The 22,892-nt window shown below is 54.5% G+C and overlaps 1 protein-coding gene across 2 annotated transcripts; it reads left to right on the top strand.

The window, feature by feature from the left end:
• Window positions 1-2,912: 2,912 nt before the first annotated feature.
• On the top strand, window positions 2,913-22,892 carry atxn2l (ataxin 2-like). 2 transcript variants are annotated; one of them, XM_031892558.1, is made up of 23 exons: window positions 2,913-3,588; window positions 11,687-11,720; window positions 12,217-12,273; window positions 13,828-13,899; window positions 14,125-14,275; window positions 14,441-14,565; window positions 14,877-14,968; window positions 15,358-15,558; window positions 16,329-16,507; window positions 16,679-16,780; window positions 16,886-17,068; window positions 17,263-17,352; window positions 17,437-17,501; window positions 17,587-17,843; window positions 17,934-18,003; window positions 18,092-18,238; window positions 18,467-18,536; window positions 19,067-19,245; window positions 20,855-20,984; window positions 21,060-21,172; window positions 21,692-21,901; window positions 21,991-22,192; window positions 22,302-22,887. In XM_031892558.1, exons 1-23 carry the CDS (start codon window positions 3,452-3,454, stop codon window positions 22,349-22,351), a joined length of 2,916 nt encoding a protein of 971 aa, XP_031748418.1. In that variant the 5' UTR covers window positions 2,913-3,451; the 3' UTR covers window positions 22,352-22,887.

Below are 22,892 nucleotides of genomic sequence, written 5' to 3'. Positions count from 1 at the left end.
CTAGCTGCCAGTCTTGGCGTCTCTCTCATTTCACACTGGTCTGTCTCTTGGTGTCGCCGCTCTCTTCCCTGGCTCATCTCTCAGTGCCCCATGCCTAGCTGCCAGTCTTGGCGTCTCTCTCATTTCACACTGGTCTGTCTCGTGGTGTCGCCGCTCTCTTCCCTGGCTCATCTCTCAGTGCCCCATGCCTAGCTGCCAGTCTTGGGGTCTCTCTCATTTCACACTGGTCTGTCTCGTGGTGTCGCCCTGTTCCCTGGCTCTTCTCTCAGTGCCCCATGCCTAGCTGCCAGTCTTGGTGTCTCTCTCATTTCACACTGGTCTGTCTCTTGGTGTCGCCCTGTTCCCTGGCTCATCTCTCAGTGCCCCATGCCTATCTGCCAGTCTTGGGGTCTCTCTCATTTCACACTGGTCTGTCTCGTGGTGTCGCCGCTCTCTTCCCTGGCTCATCTCTCAGTGCACCATACCTAGCTGCCAGTCTTGGTGTCTCTCTCATTAGCTGTCTCTCTGCACTGGTCTGTCTCTTGGTGTCGCCCTGTTCCCTGGCTCTTCTCTCAGTGCCCCATGCCTAGCTGCCAGTCTTGGGGTCTCTCTCATTTCACACTGGTCTGTCTCGTGGTGTCGCCCTGTTCCCTGGCTCTTCTCTCAGTGCCCCATGCCTAGCTGCCAGTCTTGGTGTCTCTCTCATTTCACACTGGTCTGTCTCTTGGTGTCGCCCTGTTCCCTGGCTCATCTCTCAGTGCCCCATGCCTATCTGCCAGTCTTGGGGTCTCTCTCATTTCACACTGGTCTGTCTCGTGGTGTCGCCGCTCTCTTCCCTGGCTCATCTCTCAGTGCACCATACCTAGCTGCCAGTCTTGGTGTCTCTCTCATTAGCTGTCTCTCTGCACTGGTCTGTCTCGTGGTGCTGCCATGTTCCCTGGCTCATCTCTCAGTGCCCCATGCCTAGCTGCCAGTCTTGGTGTCTCTCTCATTTCACACTGGTCTGTCTCTTGGTGTCGCCCTGTTCCCTGGCTCATCTCTCAGTGCCCCATGCCTAGCTGCCAGTCTTGGCGTCTCTCTCATTTCACACTGGACTGTCTCTTGGTGTCGCCGCTCTCTTCCCTGGCTCATCTCTCAGTGCCCCATGCCTAGCTGCCAGTCTTGGTGTCTCTCTCATTTCACACTGGTCTGTCTCTTGGTGTCGCCCTGTTCCCTGGCTCTTCTCTCAGTGCCCCATGCCTAGCTGCCAATCTTGGTGTCTCTCTCATTAGCTGTCTCTCTGCACTGGTCTGTCTCTTGGTGTCGCCCTGTTCCCTGGCTCATCTCTCAGTGCCCCATGCCTAGCTGCCAGTCTTGGTGTCTCTGTCATTTCACACTGGTCTGTCTCTTGGTGTCGCCCTGTTCCCTGGCTCATCTCTCAGTGCCCCATGCCTAGCTGCCAGTCTTGGTGTCTCTCTCATTTCACACTGGTCTGTCTCGTGGTGTCGCCGCTCTCTTCCTTGGCTCATCTCTCAGTGCCCCATGCCTAGCTGCCAGTCTTGGTGTCTCTCTCATTTCACACTGGTCTGTCTCGTGGTGTCGCCGCTCTCTTCCTTGGCTCATCTCTCAGTGCCCCATGCCTAGCTGCCAGTCTTGGGGTCTCTCTCATTTCACACTGGTCTGTCTCTTGGTGTCGCCCTGTTCCCTGGCTCATCTCTCAGTGCCCCATGCCTAGCTGCCAGTCTTGGTGTCTCTGTCATTTCACACTGGTCTGTCTCTTGGTGTCGCCCTGTTCCCTGGCTCATCTCTCAGTGCCCCATGCCTAGCTGCCAGTCTTGGGGTCTCTCTCATTTCACACTGGTCTGTCTCTTGGTGTCGCCCTGTTCCCTGGCTCATCTCTCAGTGCCCCATGCCTAGCTGCCAGTCTTGGTGTCTCTGTCATTTCACACTGGTCTGTCTCTTGGTGTCGCCCTGTTCCCTGGCTCATCTCTCAGTGCCCCATGCCTAGCTGCCAGTCTTGGCGTCTCTCTCATTTCACACTGGTCTGTCTCGTGGTGTCGCCGCTCTCTTCCCTGGCTCATCTCTCAGTGCCCCATGCCTAGCTGCCAGTCTTGGCGTCTCTCTCATTTCACACTGGTCTGTCTCTTGGTGTCGCCCTGTTCCCTGGCTCATCTCTCAGTGCCCCATGCCTAGCTGCCAGTCTTGGTGTCTCTCTCATTTCACACTGGTCTGTCTCTTGGTGTCGCCGCTCTCTTCCCTGGCTCATCTCTCAGTGCCCCATGCCTAGCTGCCAGTCTTGGGGTCTCTCTCATTTCACACTGGACTGTCTCTTGGTGTCGCCGCTCTCTTCCCTGGCTTGTCTCAGTAGCAGCGGCTGCTGTATCGCTATTGCTGTGCCCAGGTTGATGCCAGTTTATTAGCTGGTATATCGGTAGTGCCATAGACACACACAGTGCCCAGTGGGGTCAGTATATAATAATAATAATAATATGAAACCGTGCCACCAGGGTTACATGCTAATGGCCGCCTCTCCCTCCCAGCCTGTGTCTGTGCCGCTTTGTCTATAAATACCAACTTACGCTCATGTTTGCCCCGCCAACCCACTAGGTACCTATAGGTATTTAACCCAATCTGCCTGTATCAATGCCACAAAGCCTTTGGCTCCTCCCCCATCATTGCTTTCCCTCCTATGGACTCCCAAAACCTCTAAACCAAACCCCTGACACTCCATGGAGCAGCATGTGTTTAATAGTGATGTGGGAGACGGCAAGGGAACCCCCAAAACCCACTGGCGAAGGAATAGAATGCAGAGTTCCCCCCTCCCCCATTTCCCGCTTGCGGAAGGATCCGCCCACTGCAGTGTCGCATCACACCCTGTCTGTGTGGCGCGGGCGGAGGGATACGGGCTGGGGGTGGTGAGTCTGTGCTTAAGTGGCGCGGAAGGAGGCATATGCCGGTGGGCGGGGCTAGGGAGAGTGACGCCTTGGGGGAATGGGAGCCGCAGTGTGTAGCTGCCCGAGGGTCGCTGAGAGGCGTGGCTTCCGCACGGTACCGGCTACAACACTAAGGCTTCCCTCCGGTCAGTGTGGCCCTTTCTATATAGTGTGAGAGGTCACCGCGGTAGCCACCTCACAGCCCCGCCCCTTCCCCTCTCTAATGTACGCGCAGCAGGGACTGGCCGCCTATTGGTTCGTGTCAGTGTTGTCCCGCCTCCTGAGCAGACTCCCATTGGTGTGAGTGGCGGGTGGGGGGGTTGCGTTCCATCTTCTTTCTCATTGGGCGGCTGTGCGGGCATTGCATTTGATTGGCTTGTCGGCGTTGTTCCTTCCTGCAGCGCTGCGCGCTATTGGTTGCTGGGAGCCCCGCCCGGTTCACACGCAGTGTGTCGCGGCGGCGGTTAGAGTGAGGTAGGCGGGCGCCGCTTCATTCTGACCCTTCAGCCGTCGGTTCCCGTGTTTTGCCCCCCGTGCCCCGGTCCGACCCCCGGCGGAATATGCTGAAGCAGCAACAGGCCCCTCCCAGCCGCAAACCGGCCATGGCCCCGGCTCAGCAGCAAGGATCCCCCGGCAGCCCTAACGGGAACCTCCCCCCAGGCGGGAGCAGAAGCCAGGACAGGCCCGGAGCCGGCAGGTAAGCACTCGGGGCCCGGCTGGGGAGAACGCTTTACCGGCAGCCCTATGTGAGTGACTGGCGGCGCGGCCAATCACAGGCCGACTGTGCCGGGGACGGGGCGGGGCCCCGGGTCACGTGGGGATTGCAGGCCCTGGGTTTGTTCCCTGCCCTCCCGGGGTCTCCCCGGTACCCCCCCCCCCCCGGCACCCACTGTGGCCGCACACTAATCCTCTGGGTCTATTCCTTCCCATTCACCCGGGGGGGGCACTTAACCCTCCCCCCCCCAATATTGTGCTGCCCCCTCCCTCACGAATGCCCCCTGCCTCACTAATGCCCCCTGCCTCACCAATGCCCCCTGCCTCACGAATGCCCCCTGCCTCACGAATGCCCCCTGCCTCACGAATGCCCCCTGCCTCACGAATGCCCCCATCCTCACCAATGCCCCCATCCTCACTAATGCCCCCTGCCTCACTAATGCCCCCTGCCTCACTAATGCCCCTGCCTCACTAATGCCCCCTGCCTCACTAATGCCCCCTGCCTCACCAATGCCCCCTGCCTCACGAATGCCCCCTGCCTCACCAATGCCCCCTGCCTCACCAATGCCCCCTGCCTCACCAATGCCCCCTGCCTCACCAATGCCCCCTGCCTCACCAATGCCCCTGCCTCACCAATGCCCCCTGCCTCACCAATGCCCCCTGCCTCACCAATGCCCCCTGCCTCACGAATGCCCCCTGCCTCACCAATGCCCCCTGCCTCACCAATGCCCCCTGCCTCACGAATGCCCCCTGCCTCACGAATGCCCCCTGCCTCACGAATGCCCCCTGCCTCACCAATGCCCCCTGCCTCACGAATGCCCCCTGCCTCACTAATGCCCCCTGCCTCACGAATGCCCCCTGCCTCACCAATGCCCCCTGCCTCACCAATGCCCCCTGCCTCACCAATGCCCCCTGCCTCACCAATGCCCCCTGCATCTCTTACCGCCTGCTACCTGCCCACTTACCCCATGTATAAACCCCTGCCAGGGGCACATAGTGTGTAGCCCATTGGATCCCCTACTACCTGCCCACTTACCCCATGTAGGTGCCCTATAAACCCCTGCCAGGGGCACGTAGTGTGTAGCCCATTGGATCCCCTGCTACCTGACCACTTACCCCATGTATAAACCCCTGCCAGGGGCACGTAGTGTGTAGCCCATTGGATCCCCTGCTACCTGCCCACTTACCCCATGTAGGTGCCCTATAAACCCCTGCCAGGGGCACGTAGTGTGTAGCCCATTGGATCCCCTGCTACCTGCCCACTTACCCCATGTATAAACCCCTGCCAGGGGCACGTAGTGTGTAGCCCATTGGATCCCCTGCTACCTGCCCACTTACCCCATGTAGGTGCCCTATAAACCCCTGCCAGGGGCACGTAGTGTGTAGCCCATTGGATCCCCTGCTACCTGACCACTTACCCCATGTATAAACCCCTGCCAGGGGCACGTAGTGTGTAGCCCATTAGATCCCCTGCTACCTGCCCACTTACCCCATGTATAAACCCCTGCCAGGGGCACGTAGTGTGTAGCCCATTAGATCCCCTGCTACCTGCCCACTTACCCCATGTAGGTGCCCTATAAACCCCTGCCAGGGGCACGTAGTGTGTAGCCCATTAGATCGCCTGCTACCTGCCCACTTACCCCATGTATAAACCCCTGCCAGGGGCACGTAGTGTGTAGCCCATTAGATCCCCTGCTACCTGCCCACTTACCCCATGTAGGTGCTCTATAAACCCCTGCCAGGGGCACGTAGTGTGTAGCCCATTAGATCCCCTGCTACCTGCCCACTTACCCCATGTATAAACCCCTGCCAGGGGCACGTAGTATGTAGCCCATTTGTAGCCCATTAGATCCCCTGCTACCTGCCCACTTACCCCATGTAGGTGCCCTATAAACCCCTGCCAGGGGCACATAGTGTGTAGCCCATTAGATCCCCTGCTACCTGCCCACTTACCCCATGTAGGTGCCCTGTAAACCCCTGCCAGGGGCACGTAGTGTGTAGCCCATTAGATCCCCTGCTACCTGCCCACTTACCCCATGTAGGTGCCCTATAAACCCCTGCCAGGGGCACATAGTGTGTAGCCCATTAGATCCCCTGCTACCTGCCCACTTACCCCATGTAGGTGCCCTATAAACCCCTGCCAGGGGCACGTAGTGTGTAGCCCATTAGATCCCCTGCTACCTGCCCACTTACCCCATGTAGGTGCCCTGTAAACCCCTGCCAGGGGCACGTAGTGTGTAGCCCATTAGATCCCCTGCTACCTGCCCACTTACCCCATGTAGGTGCCCTATAAACCCCTGCCAGGGGCACGTAGTGTGTAGCCCATTAGATCCCCTGCTACCTGCCCACTTACCCCATGTATAAACCCCTGCCAGGGGCACATAGTGTGTAGCCCATTAGATCCCCTGCTACCTGCCCACTTACCCCATGTAGGTGCCCTATAAACCCCTGCCAGGGGCACGTAGTGTGTAGCCCATTAGATCCCCTGCTACCTGCCCACTTACCCCATGTAGGTGCTCTATAAACCCCTGCCAGGGGCACGTAGTGTGTGGCCCATTAGATCCCCTGCTACCTGCCCACTTACCCCATGTAGGTGCCCTATAAACCCCTGCCAGGGGCACGTAGTGTGTAGCCCATTAGATCCCCTGCTACCTGCCCACTTACCCCATGTAGGTGCCCTATAAACCCCTGCCAGGGGCACGTAGTATTTAGCCCATTAGATCCCCTACTACCTGCCCACTTACCCCATGTAGGTGCCCTATAAACCCCTGCCAGGGGCACGTAGTGTGTAGCCCATTAGATCCCCTGCTACCTGCCCACTTACCCCATGTAGGTGCTCTATAAACCCCTGCCAGGGGCACGTAGTGTGTAGCCCATTAGATCCCCTGCTACCTGCCCACTTACCCCATGTAGGTGCCCTATAAACCCCTGCCAGGGGCACGTAGTGTGTAGCCCATTAGATCCCCTGCTACCTGCCCACTTACCCCATGTAGGTGCCCTATAAACCCCTGCCAGGGGCACGTAGTATTTAGCCCATTAGATCCCCTACTACCTGCCCACTTACCCCATGTAGGTGCCCTATAAACCCCTGCCAGGGGCACGTAGTATGTAGCCCATTAGATCCCCTGCTACCTGCCCACTTACCCCATGTAGGTGCCCTATAAACCCCTGCCAGGGGCACGTAGTGTGTAACCCATTAGATCCCCTGCTACCTGCCCACTTACCCCATGTATAAACCCCTGCCAGGGGCACGTAGTGTGTAGCCCATTAGATCCCCTGCTACCTGCCCACTTACCCCATGTAGGTGCCCTATAAACCCCTGCCAGGGGCACATAGTGTGTAGCCCATTAGATCCCCTGCTACCTGCCCACTTACCCCATGTATAAACCCCTGCCAGGGGCACATAGTGTGTAGCCCATTAGATCCCCTGCTACCTGCCCACTTACCCCATGTAGGTGCCCTGTAAACCCCTGCCAGGGGCACGTAGTGTGTATTATTGTTGGTGTTATCCCTGCTGGCTTCTGGGCATCTGCTCATTGGGCAGCCCAGTAGATCCCCTGGTACCTGATCAGTTTGGCAGTTTGGCACCTGTTATATAGGGGCACCTTCCTGCTGGGGCTCATGGGGGGGGGGGTGAGAGCAATGGCTCTGTGGGGGGGGGGCGTTGGCTCAGTGGCTCAGAAGAGCCTTTTAGGATCACATAAACCCCTCTGCTTAGGCCTCCCTGTTGAACCAGCATGGTGCCACCCAGGTTGGCGCTGCCGTTAATGCCAACGGGGCAGGTAGCCAGTATGGGTTTGAGATTTCCTCATACAGATTCCCTGGCACACACTGAGCATTGGTTTCAGAATCGTTTCTATAAATGCCCTGTTGTGTTGCCATGGGGGGAGGAGCCAATAAAGGTGCCCACACATGGGGCAGATTTTAGATCAATTTGGCAGCTTATCTGCCCGTGACATTGGCCTAAAATTGATCAAGTTTGATTTCCCGTTGGATCAGGGGCCTCGTCGGTTTGTTGGCCCAATGGAGCCTGTACGTTGTACCCATCTACATACAGAGGGGCTGTAATAATCTGTGTTTGGACTGATTTATTGAGAAATTCCCCCAAAACCCCACTAGCCCCGCCCATCTGTGCCACTTCCTGCTGCCTCCTTTCTCAGGCTGTGCAAGGGGGCGGCGGCTCTGTAGGATAGGAACCAATCAGCAGCTAGGCTGACCTGATAGGGAACTGAAGCCTGTCTGTGCTTGTGTGACTGCAGGGCTGTGATTGGCTCTCCCCCTCCTACTGGGAAACCAGCACCGTATATTATTCATAATTGTTTACTGGATATATGGTTTTATGGGGATTTCTCACTCATATAGGGAAACTACTCCCGGCACCCCGCCACTGAAACTCCCGACACCCGGCCACTAAAACTCCCGACACCCGGCCACTAAAACTCCCGACACCCGGCCACTAAAACTCCCGACACCCGGCCACTAAAACTCCCGGCACCCGGCCACTAAAACTCCCGGCACCCGGCCACTAGAACTCCCGGCACCCGGCTACTAAAACTCCCGGCACCCCGCTACTAACCTCCCAAAGCCCTGCTCCAGAAAGCTGCATACTTTAGATTTCAAGGCCAAATATTCCACTTATAGTAGGTTTACATTAGAAACCTATACCTTTTTGGAAAGAACAGGTTCTGGGGGATCCAGAGTAGGTAGAACTGTCTGTCTTTCCCAAACTACCAAGTTGCATTGATTTCCTAAACTTAATTTTTTTTTTTTCCAAAATGTGTGAAATTTTTTAAAATTCACTTTAAAGCTTCCAGTCTATAGCATCTCCTACAGGTCATTTAGCAACCAAATAAACACCCTGAATATGTACCCCAGGGCTCCGCTGAACAGTTTGATGCCCAATATGTATAGGTTTGCCTATTTGGCAGTGACCCAAGGGGAACTTACCCCCATAGGATCTATCATTTGTCATTTCAGCTCCTGCAAAATCAACGCGTTTACTGCATTTTATGGGGGTAAAGCTATAAAAAAGTTAACCCCAGAAAGCCATATATTTTTGGAAAGTACACATTCCCCCGAATCCAAAATGGGTACCCGTGCCTTTCTAGTCCAAAGTACCAAGCCGCAAAGCTTTTCCTAAAATTGGCGTTTTTGAGGAGATTTTTGAAAATCACCTCCAAGCGTCAGCAAACAGAGCCCCCATATTATGTGCCGTAGCCCCCCCAACTGTACAGAGACCCCCAGAAAGCCATATATTTTTGGAAAGTACACGTTTTGATGAATGGGAAAGGGAAGATGTCTATATAATGCCAAACGATGGCAAATACTAATGACACTAGCTACACAATCCCAAGGTTAATTAAATAGGTAAAAATGTAGTGATGAACATCAAGGGCTTCAATCAAAATAGACAATCCGTACCGAATAAATTGGTGAGGTCCAGGTGTATATACCCCGGACCTAACGCAGTGCAAAGTGTTCGTAAAAGCCCATAAAGTTATACAGTTAATATAGAGTCAGAAACCGCTCACCCAGAGTCCAAGATTGGTCCGGGTGCTCAGGGCCCCGAACCCGTAGCTGCAGGGAAAATCTGTATACAAGACAAAGGGGCTCCAAAACACCCCCGGACAGATAGAGTTGCTAAAAGCAGGCTTTTGTTGATCCATCTAAAACCAAGTGCCTGACGCAACGATGGCAAAGCCACACTAAAAGAAATGCAATAAACAACAGTGCAAGGAAAGCTGCAATAAACTCGCACAAATGAAACAATTGGGGAAAATCAATGAAATAACAAAATGAATTATTTTACAGCAAGGTTAGTGCTCAGAGTGCCCCAAAAACAACAGAATAGCAGAAAAGCTACATTTACTTACTTTTTGTGTGAGCTGGAGGGTCCCAGGAGTCTCTGCAGCAGGAAGTGAGTGGGCGGGCTCAGCAGGGCTGGGGAAGGAAGCTCTACCAGCAGGCATGAGTATGATCGTGTCTACTGTTAGATGTCAGTCCTTCGACAATTGCGTCGCAGGGCCGACTTGCCAGCCACCTTGGCTTGTTGCCTAAGGGGTTGGGGGCGCACTGGCAGCTTTTGTCACCAGTGTATGTGATACGTGCTTGGCACTCAGAGCTTTTTCTGCGAAGCACGTATCACATACATGCTTGGCAGTAAAAGAGTTAAATGTAAAAAATATGTTAATATTAGCCATGCCCTTGTATGTTTGGGGGTGCTCAGCAGAACATTGGGGTTAATGTTAGCCATGCCCCTCTGTTTGGGGATACTCTGAAGCAACCCCTTGGGAATGGGCACCGTAGGAGGGTAGCGTGCCCTCGGGAATGGGCACTGTAGGAGGGTAACGTGCCCTCGGGAATGGGCACTGTAGGAGGGTAGCGTGCCCTCGGGAATGGGCACCGTAGGAGGGTAGCGTGCCCTCGGGAATGGGCACCGTAGGAGGGTAACGAGCCCTCGGGAATGGGCGCCGTAGGAGGGTAGCGTGCCCTCGGGAATGGGCACCGTAGGAGGGTAGCGTGCCCTCGGGAATGGGCACCGTAGGAGGGTAGCGTGCCCTCGGGAATGGGCACCGTAGGAGGGTAACGAGCCCTCGGGAATGGGCGCCGTAGGAGGGTAACAAGCCCTTGGGAATGGGCACCGTATCTAACATTTGGGGTGTGCGGTTTGGGGTTTTGTTGGGACACAATATAATAGTAGAGCAGAATTGTTACAAAACCCACTGACCCAATAGAAGCGCACAGTCACACTTCCCTAAGTTCTGGTACCTACCTGTATAAGCTCAGCGGTACCATAGGGACTGGGTTTGGGGGCCTGCATGTGACTGGGGCAAGGGCTAGCGTAATGTGCTCTTGCTTTGCAGTTACTCAGTGCTTAATGGGGGGGTCCCTGTGGGTGCTACTGATATGGGTGCTGTGGGCTTGGTACAGGGGCAAGGGCTAGCCTAATGTGCTCTTGCTTTCCTATTACTCAGTGCTTATTGGGTGGGGGTCCCTGTGGGTGGTACTGATATGGGTGCTGTGGGCTTGGTACAGGAGCAAGGGCTAGCCTAATGTGCTCTTGCTTTCCTATTACTCAGTGCTAAATGGGGGGTCCCTGTGGGTGCTACTGATATGGGTGCTGTGGGCTTGGTACAGGGGCAAGGGCTAGCCTAATGTGCTCTTGCTTTCCTATTACTCAGTGCTAAATGGGGGGTCCCTGTGGGTGCTACTGATATGGGTGCTGTGGGCTTGGTACAGGAGCAAGGGCTAGCCTAATGTGCTCTTGCTTTCCTATTACTCAGTGCTAAATGGGGGTCCCTGTGGGTGCTACTGATATGGGTGCTGTGGGCTTGGTACAGGAGCAAGGGCTAGCCTAATGTGCTCTTGCTTTCCTATTACTCAGTGCTAAATGGGGGGTCCCTGTGGGTGCTACTGATATGGGTGCTGTGGGCTTGGTACAGGAGCAAGGGCTAGCCTAATGTGCTCTTGCTTTCCTATTACTCAGTGCTAAATGGGGGGGTCCCTGTGGGTGCTACTGATATGGGTGCTGTGGGCTTGGTACAGGGGCAAGGGCTAGCCTAATGTGCTCTTGCTTTCCTATTACTCAGTGCTTAATGGGGGGGTCCCTGTGGGTGCTACTGATATGGGTGCTGTGGGCTTGGTACAGGGGCAAGGGCTAGCCTAATGTGCTCTTGCTTTCCTATTACTCAGTGCTAAATGGGGGGTCCCTGTGGGTGCTACTGATATGGGTGGTGTGGGCTTGGTACAGGAGCAAGGGCTAGCCTAATGTGCTCTTGCATTCCTTTTATTCAGTGCTTATTGGGGGGTCCCTGTGGGTGCTACTGATATGGGTGCTGTGGGCTTGGTACTGGGGAAAGGGCTAGCCTAATGTGCTCTTGCATTCCTTTTATTCAGTGCTTATTGGGGGGTCCCTGTGGGTGCTACTGATATGGGTGGTGTGGGCTTGGTACTGGGGAAAGGGCTAGCCTAATGTGCTCTTGCTTTCCTTTTATTCAGTGCTTATTGGGGGGTCCCTGTGGGTGCTACTGATATGGACGCAGTTACATGCCACACTGACTTTTTTCAATTATTTCTTTCAGGGGACGGAATATCGTAAAAGGACTCCAGCCCCCGGTAAGTGGTGCCCAGCAGTACAATGCATCTACTGTTATACCCCTGTCACATGATAACCTACTGGCCAATAAGTTTTACCCATTTCGGCATTTGGGGTGCCTCGGAGTGGCCACATGGGGGCCACATGGGCCCGGCTGGTTCTACAAGAAAGGGCATCTGCAGGATTTTATTTTCATGGACTCCCTATGAGCTCATCGATGTGCCAGACCCACTCTGGGGGGTGGGGGTACACTTTCACTTTGCAGGGAAGTGGGGCAACATCCTTTCTACACTCCTTTTGCTTTACCCCTGGCAGGGGTACTGCTTCCATAGTGCCCCCATAAAGCAGTTCTAATTGTAGCTGCCCAGGCAGTACGGCTGGCATATGCCCAGCTACCCTCCCATATCGGTGTGAGCCGGCCTATGGGCAGAAGCCCCCACTGTGATTACACTGGGTCGGTACTGAGGGGGTACTGGGGGGCCCGCACGTGTCTGACCTCTTGTTCTTTTTTTTCAGGTGTTTGAAGGGGTTTATAACAATTCCCGTATGTTGCATTTCCTGACTGCCGTCGTGGTGAGTGTCATTATCCCTCTGCATTGCCGTAGGGTTACCCTAACCCCACCCTTCTGCCCCACCCCCCCAATCTTGATCTGCAGCAGCACTGCCCCCAATAACTGCCCCTTCTCTTTAGTTCCACTCTCCCCTAAGCCTGATGTGTCACTGCCCCCAATAACTGCCCCTTCTCTTCAGTTCTACTCTCCCCTAAGCCTGATGTGTCACTGCCCCCAATAACTGCCCCTTCTCTTCAGTTCCACTCTCCCCTAAGCCTGATGTGTCACTGCCCCCAATAACTGCCCCTTCTCTTTAGTTCCACTCTCCCCTAAGCCTGATGTGTCACTGCCCCCAATAACTGCCCCTTCTCTTCAGTTCCACTCTCCCCTAAGCCTGATGTGTCACTGCCCCCAATAACTGCCCCTTCTCTTCAGTTCCACTCTCCCCTAAGCCTGATGTGTCACTGCCCCCAATAACTGCCCCTTCTCTTCAGTTCCACTCTCCCCTAAGCCTGATGTGTCACTGCCCCCAATAACTGCCCCTTCTCTTCAGTTCCACTCTCCCCTAAGCCCGATGTGTCACTGCCCCCAATAACTGCCCCTTCTCTTCAGTTCCACTCTCCCCTAAGCCTGATGTGTCACTGCCTCCAATAACTGCCCCTTCTCTTCAGTTCCACTCTCCCCTAAGCCTGATGTGTCACTGCCCCCAATAACTGCCCCTTCGCTTCAGTTCCACTCCCCATACCAGCAGTACTTTTATCTCTACTCCCCCTAAGCCAGACATGTGCTGTATCACTGCCCCTATTAATGGGATTCTGCCAGAAGAAAACGTGTTTTTAGGCTGCACAACGCCTTAGTTTCCCATGTGCCCTCAGCTATGTGACCTGTGCTCTGACAAACTTTAGTCTCTTTTCTGCTGCTCTGCAAGTTGGAGTGATATCCCCCCCCCCCCCCTCACCCCCAGCAGCCGATCAGCAGAACAATGGGAAGGGAGCAAGATACCTACTGGGAGCTGCTATCGGATTTCTTACTATTTAGTGCTATTCTAAGTCCAGCTTGGGACTCCTCCAGTTGCATGGGAGTAGGAGAAACAATAGGTTAGCTGAAAGCAGTTCTAATGTGTAGCGCTTGCTCCTTCTATACCATATAATCCTGGCAGAATCCCTTTAATAACAGTCCCCCCACTGGCTGAAAGCTCAGACTCAGGCACACTTTACTGCTGCGCTGCAAGTTGGAGTGATATCCCCCCCCCCCTCACCCCCAGCAGCCGATCAGCAGAACAATGGGAAGGGAGCAAGATAGCAGCTCCCAGTAGGTATCAGAATAGCACTCAATAGTAAGAAATCCAAGTCCGGCTTGGGACTCCTCCAGTTACATGGGAGTAGGAGAAACAATAGGTTAGCTGAAAGCAGTTCTAATGTGTAGCGCTGGCTCCTTCTATACCATATAATCCTGGCAGAATCCCTTTAATAACAGTCCCCTCTCCAAGATGAGTGGGTGATGCCATTCAGGGTTTGGAGAGATCTGATTGGTGCAGGGCTGGCAGCCGGTGTATTGATGATGTTTTTTCTTAAAGGGCTCCACGTGTGATGTGAGGGTCAGAAATGGCGGCGTTTATGAGGGGATCTTCAAAACCTTAAGCTCAAGGGTAAGTGTTATGGTTGCTAGGGAACCTCTTTATACCCCCACTTGCCTTCAGTGTCACAGCCTCCGTTCTACCTTGGAGGGTATGCCTGCTCTGCCCCACACCCTTTAGTTGCCTTGTCCTCCCCACTCTCTTCTCCCGGTACCATCAGCCCTGTGTGTTTCCCCCTGGCCCAGGCATTGGGCATCTAACGGCCTACTCTCACTCATGGGGTATCTCTTCCTGCAGTTTGAATTGGCAGTTGATGCCGTACACAAGAAAACCAGTGACCAAGTCATGGGGCCAAAGCGGGAGGATATTGTCGATACCATGATCTTCAAGCCTTCAGATGTGGCTGTTGTCGGCTTCCGGAATGTGGATTTTAATTATGCTACAAAAGGTGAGAATCCTACGCTTTGTGCCAAGTGCCTTCTGATTTGCCCCTTGGTGTAATCTCTGTGCCAAGCCCCTCCCCCTGCAGCCTTGGTTAGTGCCAAGCCCCTCCCCCTGCATGGCGTATATCTGTTATTTGGGTTACAATTCTCATTTTTCTCTATCTGAGCAGATAAATTCACAGATTCAGCGATTGCCACCAGTTCCAAGGTGAATGGGGAGCACAAAGAGAAGGTTCTGATGCGCTGGGATGGAGGGGAGGCCAGCAATGACGACTATGAACTGGATTCCGACATGGTACCGCTCTGCTCTTATTGCTCTGGGAATTATGGGAAAAGCCTTCTCTTGTGGGATCATAGTGCCCTCCAGTACCAGTCACTGATTGGCTACACTGTGGGACCCCCACTCCCCTGCTCAGCCTGCCTGCCATTCGAGTGAAGGGTCCCGGGCTCTGACAGGCAGCCTGAGCAGTGCAGGAATGGCATCCGTGCCGAGGGCCCAATGGCTGTGTCGCCGAATAACTCCCCTAATGGGCACCCCCTTACTGTTACTGACCAATGGGCTCCTCTCCAGCCACTTACCCTCTGTGATGCTGCTTTGCTTTTCAGTCCAATGGATGGGATCCTAACGACATGTTCAAGTTTAATGAGGATACCTACGGGGTTAAAACAACGTATGACAGCAGCCTCTCCTCTTACACGTGAGTAACTGCATCAGGCTTCTCCCTCCGGTTTCCTGCCCAAGCCTTGGGCAAACGGCGAACCCCAACTGGGGTATTTATCATTCCTAAGCAGCAAATGTATTCTGTGGCACCATCTCCTCTGCATAGGGAGGGAGCATTGGCATCTCCTGGCACAGATACATGGCACCTTGGTGCACAGATAGGCAAGAGGTGGGGCAGTTGGGGGCACCTTGTGGCTCAGATAGGCAAGAGGTAGGGCAGTAGGGGGCACCTTGGTGCACAGATAGGCAAGAGGTGGGGCAGTTGGGGGCACCTTGGTGCACAGATAGGCAAGAGGTGGGGCAGTTGGGGGCACCTTGTGGCACATCTTTACTTGTATTTCACTTCTGACTTCTTCCAACATTTAGTATCCCACTGGAGAAAGATAACTCAGAGGAGTTCAGGCAGCGGGAAATGCGGGCTACTCAGCTGGCACGAGAGATAGAATCCAGCCCACAGTACCGCGCCCGGATCGCTATTGAGAACGATGACTGCAGGACAGAGGAGGAAAAGCACAGCGCTGTACAGCGGCCAAACTCTGACCGGGACTCCCCTAGTCTTGGCAGTCGGTGAGTAATGGGTCGGCAAAGGTCTTTCTGTACCGTATGGAGGTTCTGTTGGGCTCTGATTATACCTGGGCACTCCCGGCTCACTGCACATTCACATTATGGGCTCTCTGGGAGATTGCCCCCGTCTGTAGGTGCCCTGTATGGGGGTACTGTTGGGCTCTGCTTATACCCGGGCAGTCCCGGCTCACTGCACATTCACATTATGGGCTCTCTGGGAGATTGCCCCCGTCTGTAGGTGCCCTGTATGGGGGTACTGTTGGGCTCTGCTTATACCCGGGCAGTCCCAGCTCACTGCACATTCACATTATGGGCTCTCTGGGAGATTGCCCCCGTCTGTAGGTGCCCTGTATGGGGGTACTGTTGGGCTCTGCTTATACCCGGGCAGTCCCAGCTCACTGCACATTCACATTATGGGCTCTCTGGGAGATTGCCCCCGTCTGTAGGTGCCCTGTATGGGGGTACTGTTGGGCTCTGCTTATACCCGGGCAGTCCCGGCTCACTGCACATTCACATTATGGGCTCTCTGGGAGATTGCCCCCGTCTGTAGGTGCCCTGTATGGGGGTACTGTTGGGCTCTGCTTATACCCGGGCAGTCCCGGCTCACTGCACATTCACATTATGGGCTCTCTGGGAGATTGCCCCCGTCTGTAGGTACCCTGTATGGAGGTTCTGTTGGGTTCTGCTTATACCCAGTGCAGTAGCAAAGCCCATAGGAGCAGCGCCTTGTGTTCTGTAGCTTTGGCCTCTAACTGAATGTCTCTTCCTCCCAGCGATGGCAAGTACATCCCTCTACCCCAGCGGGTGCGAGAAGGTGCAAGGGGGGGCATAAGAACCAGCTCTGCCCGAGGAGGGAGACCAGTCATGAGTTCAATGCCTGCCCGGGGAACCCCACAGCATTACCCCGAAACCAGTTCTAGCCCAGTGCCGGAGCAGAGAGGAATGAATGGAGGTAAGTCCCGGCCCCCTAATCTTGTGGGATTGTGTTATATACACAGCTTGGAGGCGCGGGGGTGTATATGATATGCTGCTGGCATGTTGGATGGGCACAGAATGACGGGGCGATGGGGCAGGTTCCATATTTAGGGCCACTGTTGGTATAAAGCATTTTGTTTTGTTCTAGGTCCTTCCCGCATGTCGCCCAAAGCTCAGCGCCCCATTCGCTGCACCAAGACTATGTCCTCCCCATCCAGTCGCCCCGTGGAAGTGTCCACCTCTCCTTCGGGTGAGTGCTGTGTTTGGGGCATCTATTGGGCAGCTTTGAGATCGGCAATTCATCACGACTGTCAGTTGAATCCATTTTGACTGGTTTATTGTCCCTGTTGTACAGCAGCTTCCCGTGCCTACCCCCCTCTGTCTCCCAAGTCTGGATCCTCTGTGAGCTGCGCAGATTCTTCTCCATTAGGAACCTCCTCGCAGGCGACACTTCCAGAACCCCGGGCAGCTGCAGAGCCCACTCTGGCACCTAAACCTGCCTCTCCGAAGAGCAGCACCCCCATACTGCTAGGGGAAGGTAAGTGGGTCTTATTGGGGAGCGGCTGAGTCAGTTTCTATGATGCTTTGCAGTATGTTCTGTACACGGCTCACTGGCACTGCTGGTTCCGGATCCTTTGGGCGGGGGGCACTGCAGCTTGCTGGGAGTTTTGCCATGTTGGGGTGCTGTGCCCCTCGCTGTTCCTTTTCCCTGACTTTTCCTGTTTATTGTAGGCAAAGAGATTGCCCCCGCTGCCGTGAAAGAGCAGAGCCGTACGCCAGAGCAGGTCGCCCCAAGCCAAGTGGCCAAGCAGCCCTGTAAAGGTTGGTGTGGCAGCGCTTTGCTGCATGCTGTAAAACTGCCCTGCAAGTTTCCTGACTGATAACTACAAGACTTTCTCTTTCTAGTGCTCCAGACTGATCAGAAGAGGAACCAGCTGGACGAGCTGCGCAAGTTTGGGGCCGAGTTCCGGGTAAGTGGGACCAGACTCCGGGGCCACGTATTACTCACACGTGGCCCTCAATGCAATCTAATAAGGAACCTTTTGTGTATTGTAGCTGCAGCCTAGTTCCGCCCCAGACCCTCTCTCTGAATCATTCCCACTGAGGCAGAGAGACACCTTGGAAGCGAAAGTCCCTCTGGCAGAGACTGCGGCCTGTGAAGGGGTCGAGCCGCTCGACATCAAGAAGGTTCCCGAGTTGGTGGAAGAGCTGAAGGAGGAGAGGAGCTGTGAGGTAGTGGAGTGTCCAGAGGAAAGTGCCAGCCCCCCAGGCAAAGCAGAGTCGGAGGAGAAGGAGGAGCAGGCAGTGTGCGAGTAAGTGTCTCTGATGTGTAAGTGACGTCCCCAGTGTGAGTGCCCACTAGTGTGAGTGCCCACTAGTAATGCCACTTATCTCTCTTCCAGTCAAGTCAAGAAATCTACTTTGAACCCCAATGCAAAAGAGTTTAACCCCTCCAAGCCTCTGCTGTCTGTGGTAAGTGACGATGCTCCCCCTATGGCCATTCCCGCCATGTTGCCTAATTTGTGTGCCCTAGTGTACTGAGCGACTGTCTGTCTTACAGAACAAAGCTACAAGCACCCCAACATCTCCCGGGCCCCGGAATCATTCTTCTGCTGCCACCATCCCAATGCTGACGGCTGGCCAGACCGGGGTGTATGGGCCCTACATCTCCTACATCCCACCCATACACATGAGCTCAGCAGTGCAGGTAAGCAGGGGGGGCTGCTTTGGGGGCAATTGTTTTGGTTTTAGGGCTAACCTGGCGAGGGGGAGGGCTAACAGCATTACAGTAATTCTATAATTATTTAGAGAAGCCTGACCCCCCCCCCCCCCCCATGTATTTAGAGAACCCTAACTTGTGAGATCATCAGGTTGTACTACTGCCAAGTTTTTTGCTTTAGAACTTTCCAAACAATGAACTCTCTTTCTGTTCTAGGCTCCTCAGATGTACCCGTACCCTGTGTCCAGCTCTGTTCCTGGTCAGCAGGGCAAATACAGGGCGAAAGGTAAGATTACCCTGTCTGCCAGCCTTCTGGCACGAATACCCTCTGTACCTGGGGGTAGGTAATGAACACTATAGTATTGAGGGATCTTTACCCACTGTCTGCCAGCCTCCTGGCACTAATACCCTCTGTACCTGGGGGTAGGTAATGAACACTATAGTATTGAGGGATCCTTACCCACTGTTTGCCAGCCTCCTGGCACTAATACCCTCTGTACCTGGGGGTAGGTAATGAACACTATAGTATTGAGGGATCCTTACCCACTGCCTGCCAGCCTCCTGGCACTAATACCCTCTGTACCTGGGGGTAGGTAATGAACACTATAGTATTGAGGGATCCTTACCCACTGTTTGCCAGCCTTCTGGCACTAATACCCTCTGTACCTGGGGGTAGGTAATGAACACTATAGTATTGAGGGATCCTTACCCACTGTTTGCCAGCCTCCTGGCACTAATACCCTTTGTGGGGTGGGTAATGAACACTGTATAGTATTGAGGGATCCTTACCCACCCATATATTCTCTTTCCTTGCAGGCTCCCTGCCCCAGCGCTCTGACCAGCCCAATTCAGCTCCTCCCATAATGCAGGCGGCAGCCGCCGCTGGCCCGCCTCTAGTGGCCGCTACGCCATACTCTCCCTATATTTCTTATAGCCCCCAGCAGTTCCCTGGACAACCAACGATGATGCAGCCCATGGCTCACTACTCCTCCCAGGTAAGTGTTACTTTATGGGTGGGACACAGACCGTTCAGCATCAGAGTCTGAACCCCCCATGTTATATCTTGATGAATTAATAGGGGTCAGTCTCCTGTGGTGAGTCAGGTCTGTCAGGCTGCTGCCTTGTGTTACAGTGTTTCAGGGGTCGGTCTCCCCCAGCGAGTCAGGTCTGTCAGGCTGCTGCCTTGTGTTACACTGTTTCAGGAGTCAGTCTCCCCCAGTGAGTCAGGTCTGTCAGGCTGCTGCCTTGTGTTACAGTGTTTCAGGGGTCAGTCTCCCCCAGTGAGTCAGGTCTGTCAGGCTGCTGCCTTGTGTTACACTGTTTCAGGGGTCAGTCTCCCCCAGCGAGTCAGGTCTGTCAGGCTGCTGCCTTGTGTTACAGTGTTTCAGGGGTCAGTCTCCCCCAGTGAGTCAGGTCTGTCAGGCTGCTGCCTTGTGTTACACTGTTTCAGGGGTCGGTCTCCCCCAGCGAGTCAGGTCTGTCAGGCTGCTGCCTTGTGTTACAGTGTTTCAGGGGTCGGTCTCCCCCAGCGAGTCAGGTCTGTCAGGCTGCTGCCTTGTGTTACACTGTTTCAGGGGTCAGTCTCCCCCAGTGAGTCAGGTCTGTCAGGCTGCTGCCTTGTGTTACACTGTTTCAGGGGTCAGTCTCCCCCAGTGAGTCAGGTCTGTCAGGCTGCTGCCTTGTGTTACAGTGTTTCAGGGGTCGGTCTCCCCCAGCGAGTCAGGTCTGTCAGGCTGCTGCCTTGTGTTACAGTGTTTCAGGGGTCGGTCTCCCCCAGCGAGTCAGGTCTGTCAGGCTGCTGCCTTGTGTTACACTGTTTCAGGGGTCAGTCTCCCCCAGTGAGTCAGGTCTGTCAGGCTGCTGCCTTGTGTTACAGTGTTTCAGGGGTCAGTCTCCCCCAGCAAGTAAGGTCTGTCAGGCTGCTGCCTTGTGTTACAGTGTTTCAGGGGTCAGTCTCCCCCAGTGAGTCAGGTCTGTCAGGCTGCTGCCTTGTGTTACAGTGTTTCAGGGGTCAGTCTCCCCCAGTGAGTCAGGTCTGTAAGGCTGCTGCCTTGTGTTACAGTGTTTCAGGGGTCAGTCTCCCCCAGTGAGTCAGGTCTGTCAGGCTGCTGCCTTGTGTTACACTGTTTCAGGGGTCAGTCTCCCCCAGTGAGTCAGGTCTGTCAGGCTGCTGCCTTGTGTTACAGTGTTTCAGGGGTCAGTCTCCCCCAGCGAGTCAGGTCTGTCAGGCTGCTGCCTTGTGTTACAGTGTTTCAGGGGTCAGTCTCCCCCAGTGAGTCAGGTCTGTCAGGCTGCTGCCTTGTGTTACACTGTTTCAGGGGTCAGAACAGAAAGGGACAGACCCTGCTTGTAATAGAAATTATATATATATATAAATATTTTATACAAATAACTCAAACCATTATAAATTAGTAATGAATGTATATTGCAAAGTTGCTTAGAACTAGGTTTTCTTTTATTGGGCAAAAAATTATATTCTGGGTTGACTTGTCCTTTAATATCTCCCCAGTAAAAGATAACGTACCAGTTCTGCTGAGCTGCACTTCCCATGAGTCCCCTGTGGGACACACTGAATCCTTACGCCTTGTACTTTCTTCCTTTCAGCCGGTGTTTGCCCCCATGCTGCAGAGTAACCCACGCATGCTAACATCCGGGAACCACCCCCAGGCCTTGGTCTCATCCTCCAACCCTCAGTACCCCCCCGCAGAGCAACCTACTCCCCAGACCCTCTATGGTGAGGCCACTCTCTCTGCCCCTCTCCTTTGTTTGCCCCCCTCATACAGGAATCTAACTGGTGCTTTCCTTGCAGCTGCTGTCCATCAGTCGTACTCCCACCATGCAGCTCAGCTCCACCCCCAACCGGCCAGTACCCCCACCCAGAGCCAGCAGCAGCCTCAGCATGCTAACCCCAGCCCTGTACAGGTGAGTCGGTCCAACCTATAGGCTTCCCTCCCTGGGATGTGAGCAGGAAGTGATACGCTATAGGCTTCCCTCCCTGGGAAGTGAGCAGGAAGTGATACGCTATAGGCTTCCCTCCCTGGGATGTGAGCAGGAAGTGATACGCTATAGGCTTCCCTCCCTGGGATGTGAGCAGGAAGTGATACGCTATAGGCTTCCCTCCCTGGGATGTGAGCAGGAAGTGATACGCTATAGGCTTCCCTCCCTGGGATGTGAGCAGGAAGTGATACGCTATAGGCTTCCCTCCCTGGGATGTGAGCAGGAAGTGATACGCTATAGGCTTCCCTTCCTGGGAGGGGCTAAGTGTTGGCAGGAAGTGACACACTCACTAGCTATAGGCCTCCCTCTGTAGGAGTAGCGAGTGAGTGGCTGTTGGAGCTCCCCCTGCAGGGAGAGGTCACTGACAGCAGAGAGTGGATAGGAGAATAATGAATGGACAATGCCGGCGCTGACCCAGTACAATTTGTTCTCTCGTTTGTGCAGCACCAGACGGGCCAGCCCCCCCACCTGAGCAGCGGGCAGCCCCAACAGAACCTGTACCATACAGCCACCCTAACGGCCACCCCACCTTCTCTGACTCCCGGCCCCAGTGCCCAGTCACCGCAGAGCAGTTACCCGCAGCAGGCCGTCTATGCCATCCATGCCCACCAGCAGCTACAGCACAGCTACACCAACATGTCTCATGTGGCACAGGTACCCCACAGCCGCCCTTTTAACCCACGCACTCCCAGCCCACCCTCCCCCTCTCTAACTGTCTCCCCCATTGTTCCCTCTGCTTCCAGGCACACGTACAGACTGGAATAACAGGAGCTCCTCCCCCTCCCCACCCAGGAGCCCCTCATCCTCCCCACCCAGGAGCCCCCCACCCTGCGCAGGTCATGCTGCTGCACCCTTCTCAGACCCATGGGGGACCCCCGCAAGCTGCCATTCAACAGACAGGGGTATCCAGCCCTTCCCCATACGCCTATTTAGGACATCATCAAGGTAAGTCAGATGCCAGTGGGTATCCCCGTGAGTCTATTGGCTGTGCAGTGGGGGCGGGCCCAGATACTGTGCAGATTCCATTGTAACGTTGTCGTGTCATGTTTTGCAGTTCAGTCCCATCCGCCCCAACAACTTCCATTCCACCCCCCCGGTAACTGAGCTGTGAATCGGCCCCTTCCAAGTCATGAACCCGCAATGAATCCTGCCTCCAGCCCTTTCTGTCCACACCATCCGGGAAACTACACAGTCCGGGGATCCTGAGGTCTGAGGCGATGGTTTGAGGGCTTCCACAGGCAGCATGAGTTGCACCTGCCCCCCCAGTGCCCTGCAAGGGAGGCGCCAGGAGCAGCGGAGTTTCCTCCGAGGTGTGGATCCTACAGCTGGAGGCTCTTTGTGTCCCATCACATGGAGAACGTTTTCGTTTTTTCTTTGGCCTGCGAATGGGGGAGCAGCCTGCTCCCCCCCCCCCCCCCCCTCCATTTCTCTAACCCAAGACTGGAATTAAAAGCAAGATTTTATTTTTTATTTATAAATACAATTGGGCAAATCCAAGCAGTTTTGCGACCCTTCCCACATCTCCTTCCCCTCGTTAACTTGAAATGAGTGATGGACTACTTTTACTTTTTATTGAATAAAAAAATTGAAAAAGTACAAAAAAAGTTTAAAAACCTTAAAAATAAAAAACAAAGTTTTAAACTAA

Source organism: Xenopus tropicalis, chromosome 9 (assembly GCF_000004195.4).
Source record: "Xenopus tropicalis strain Nigerian chromosome 9, UCB_Xtro_10.0, whole genome shotgun sequence".
NCBI classification, from domain to species: Eukaryota; Metazoa; Chordata; class Amphibia; order Anura; family Pipidae; genus Xenopus; species Xenopus tropicalis.
Note: the sequence above shows the minus strand (reverse complement) of the source record. Positions and strands in the feature narration are given on the sequence as shown.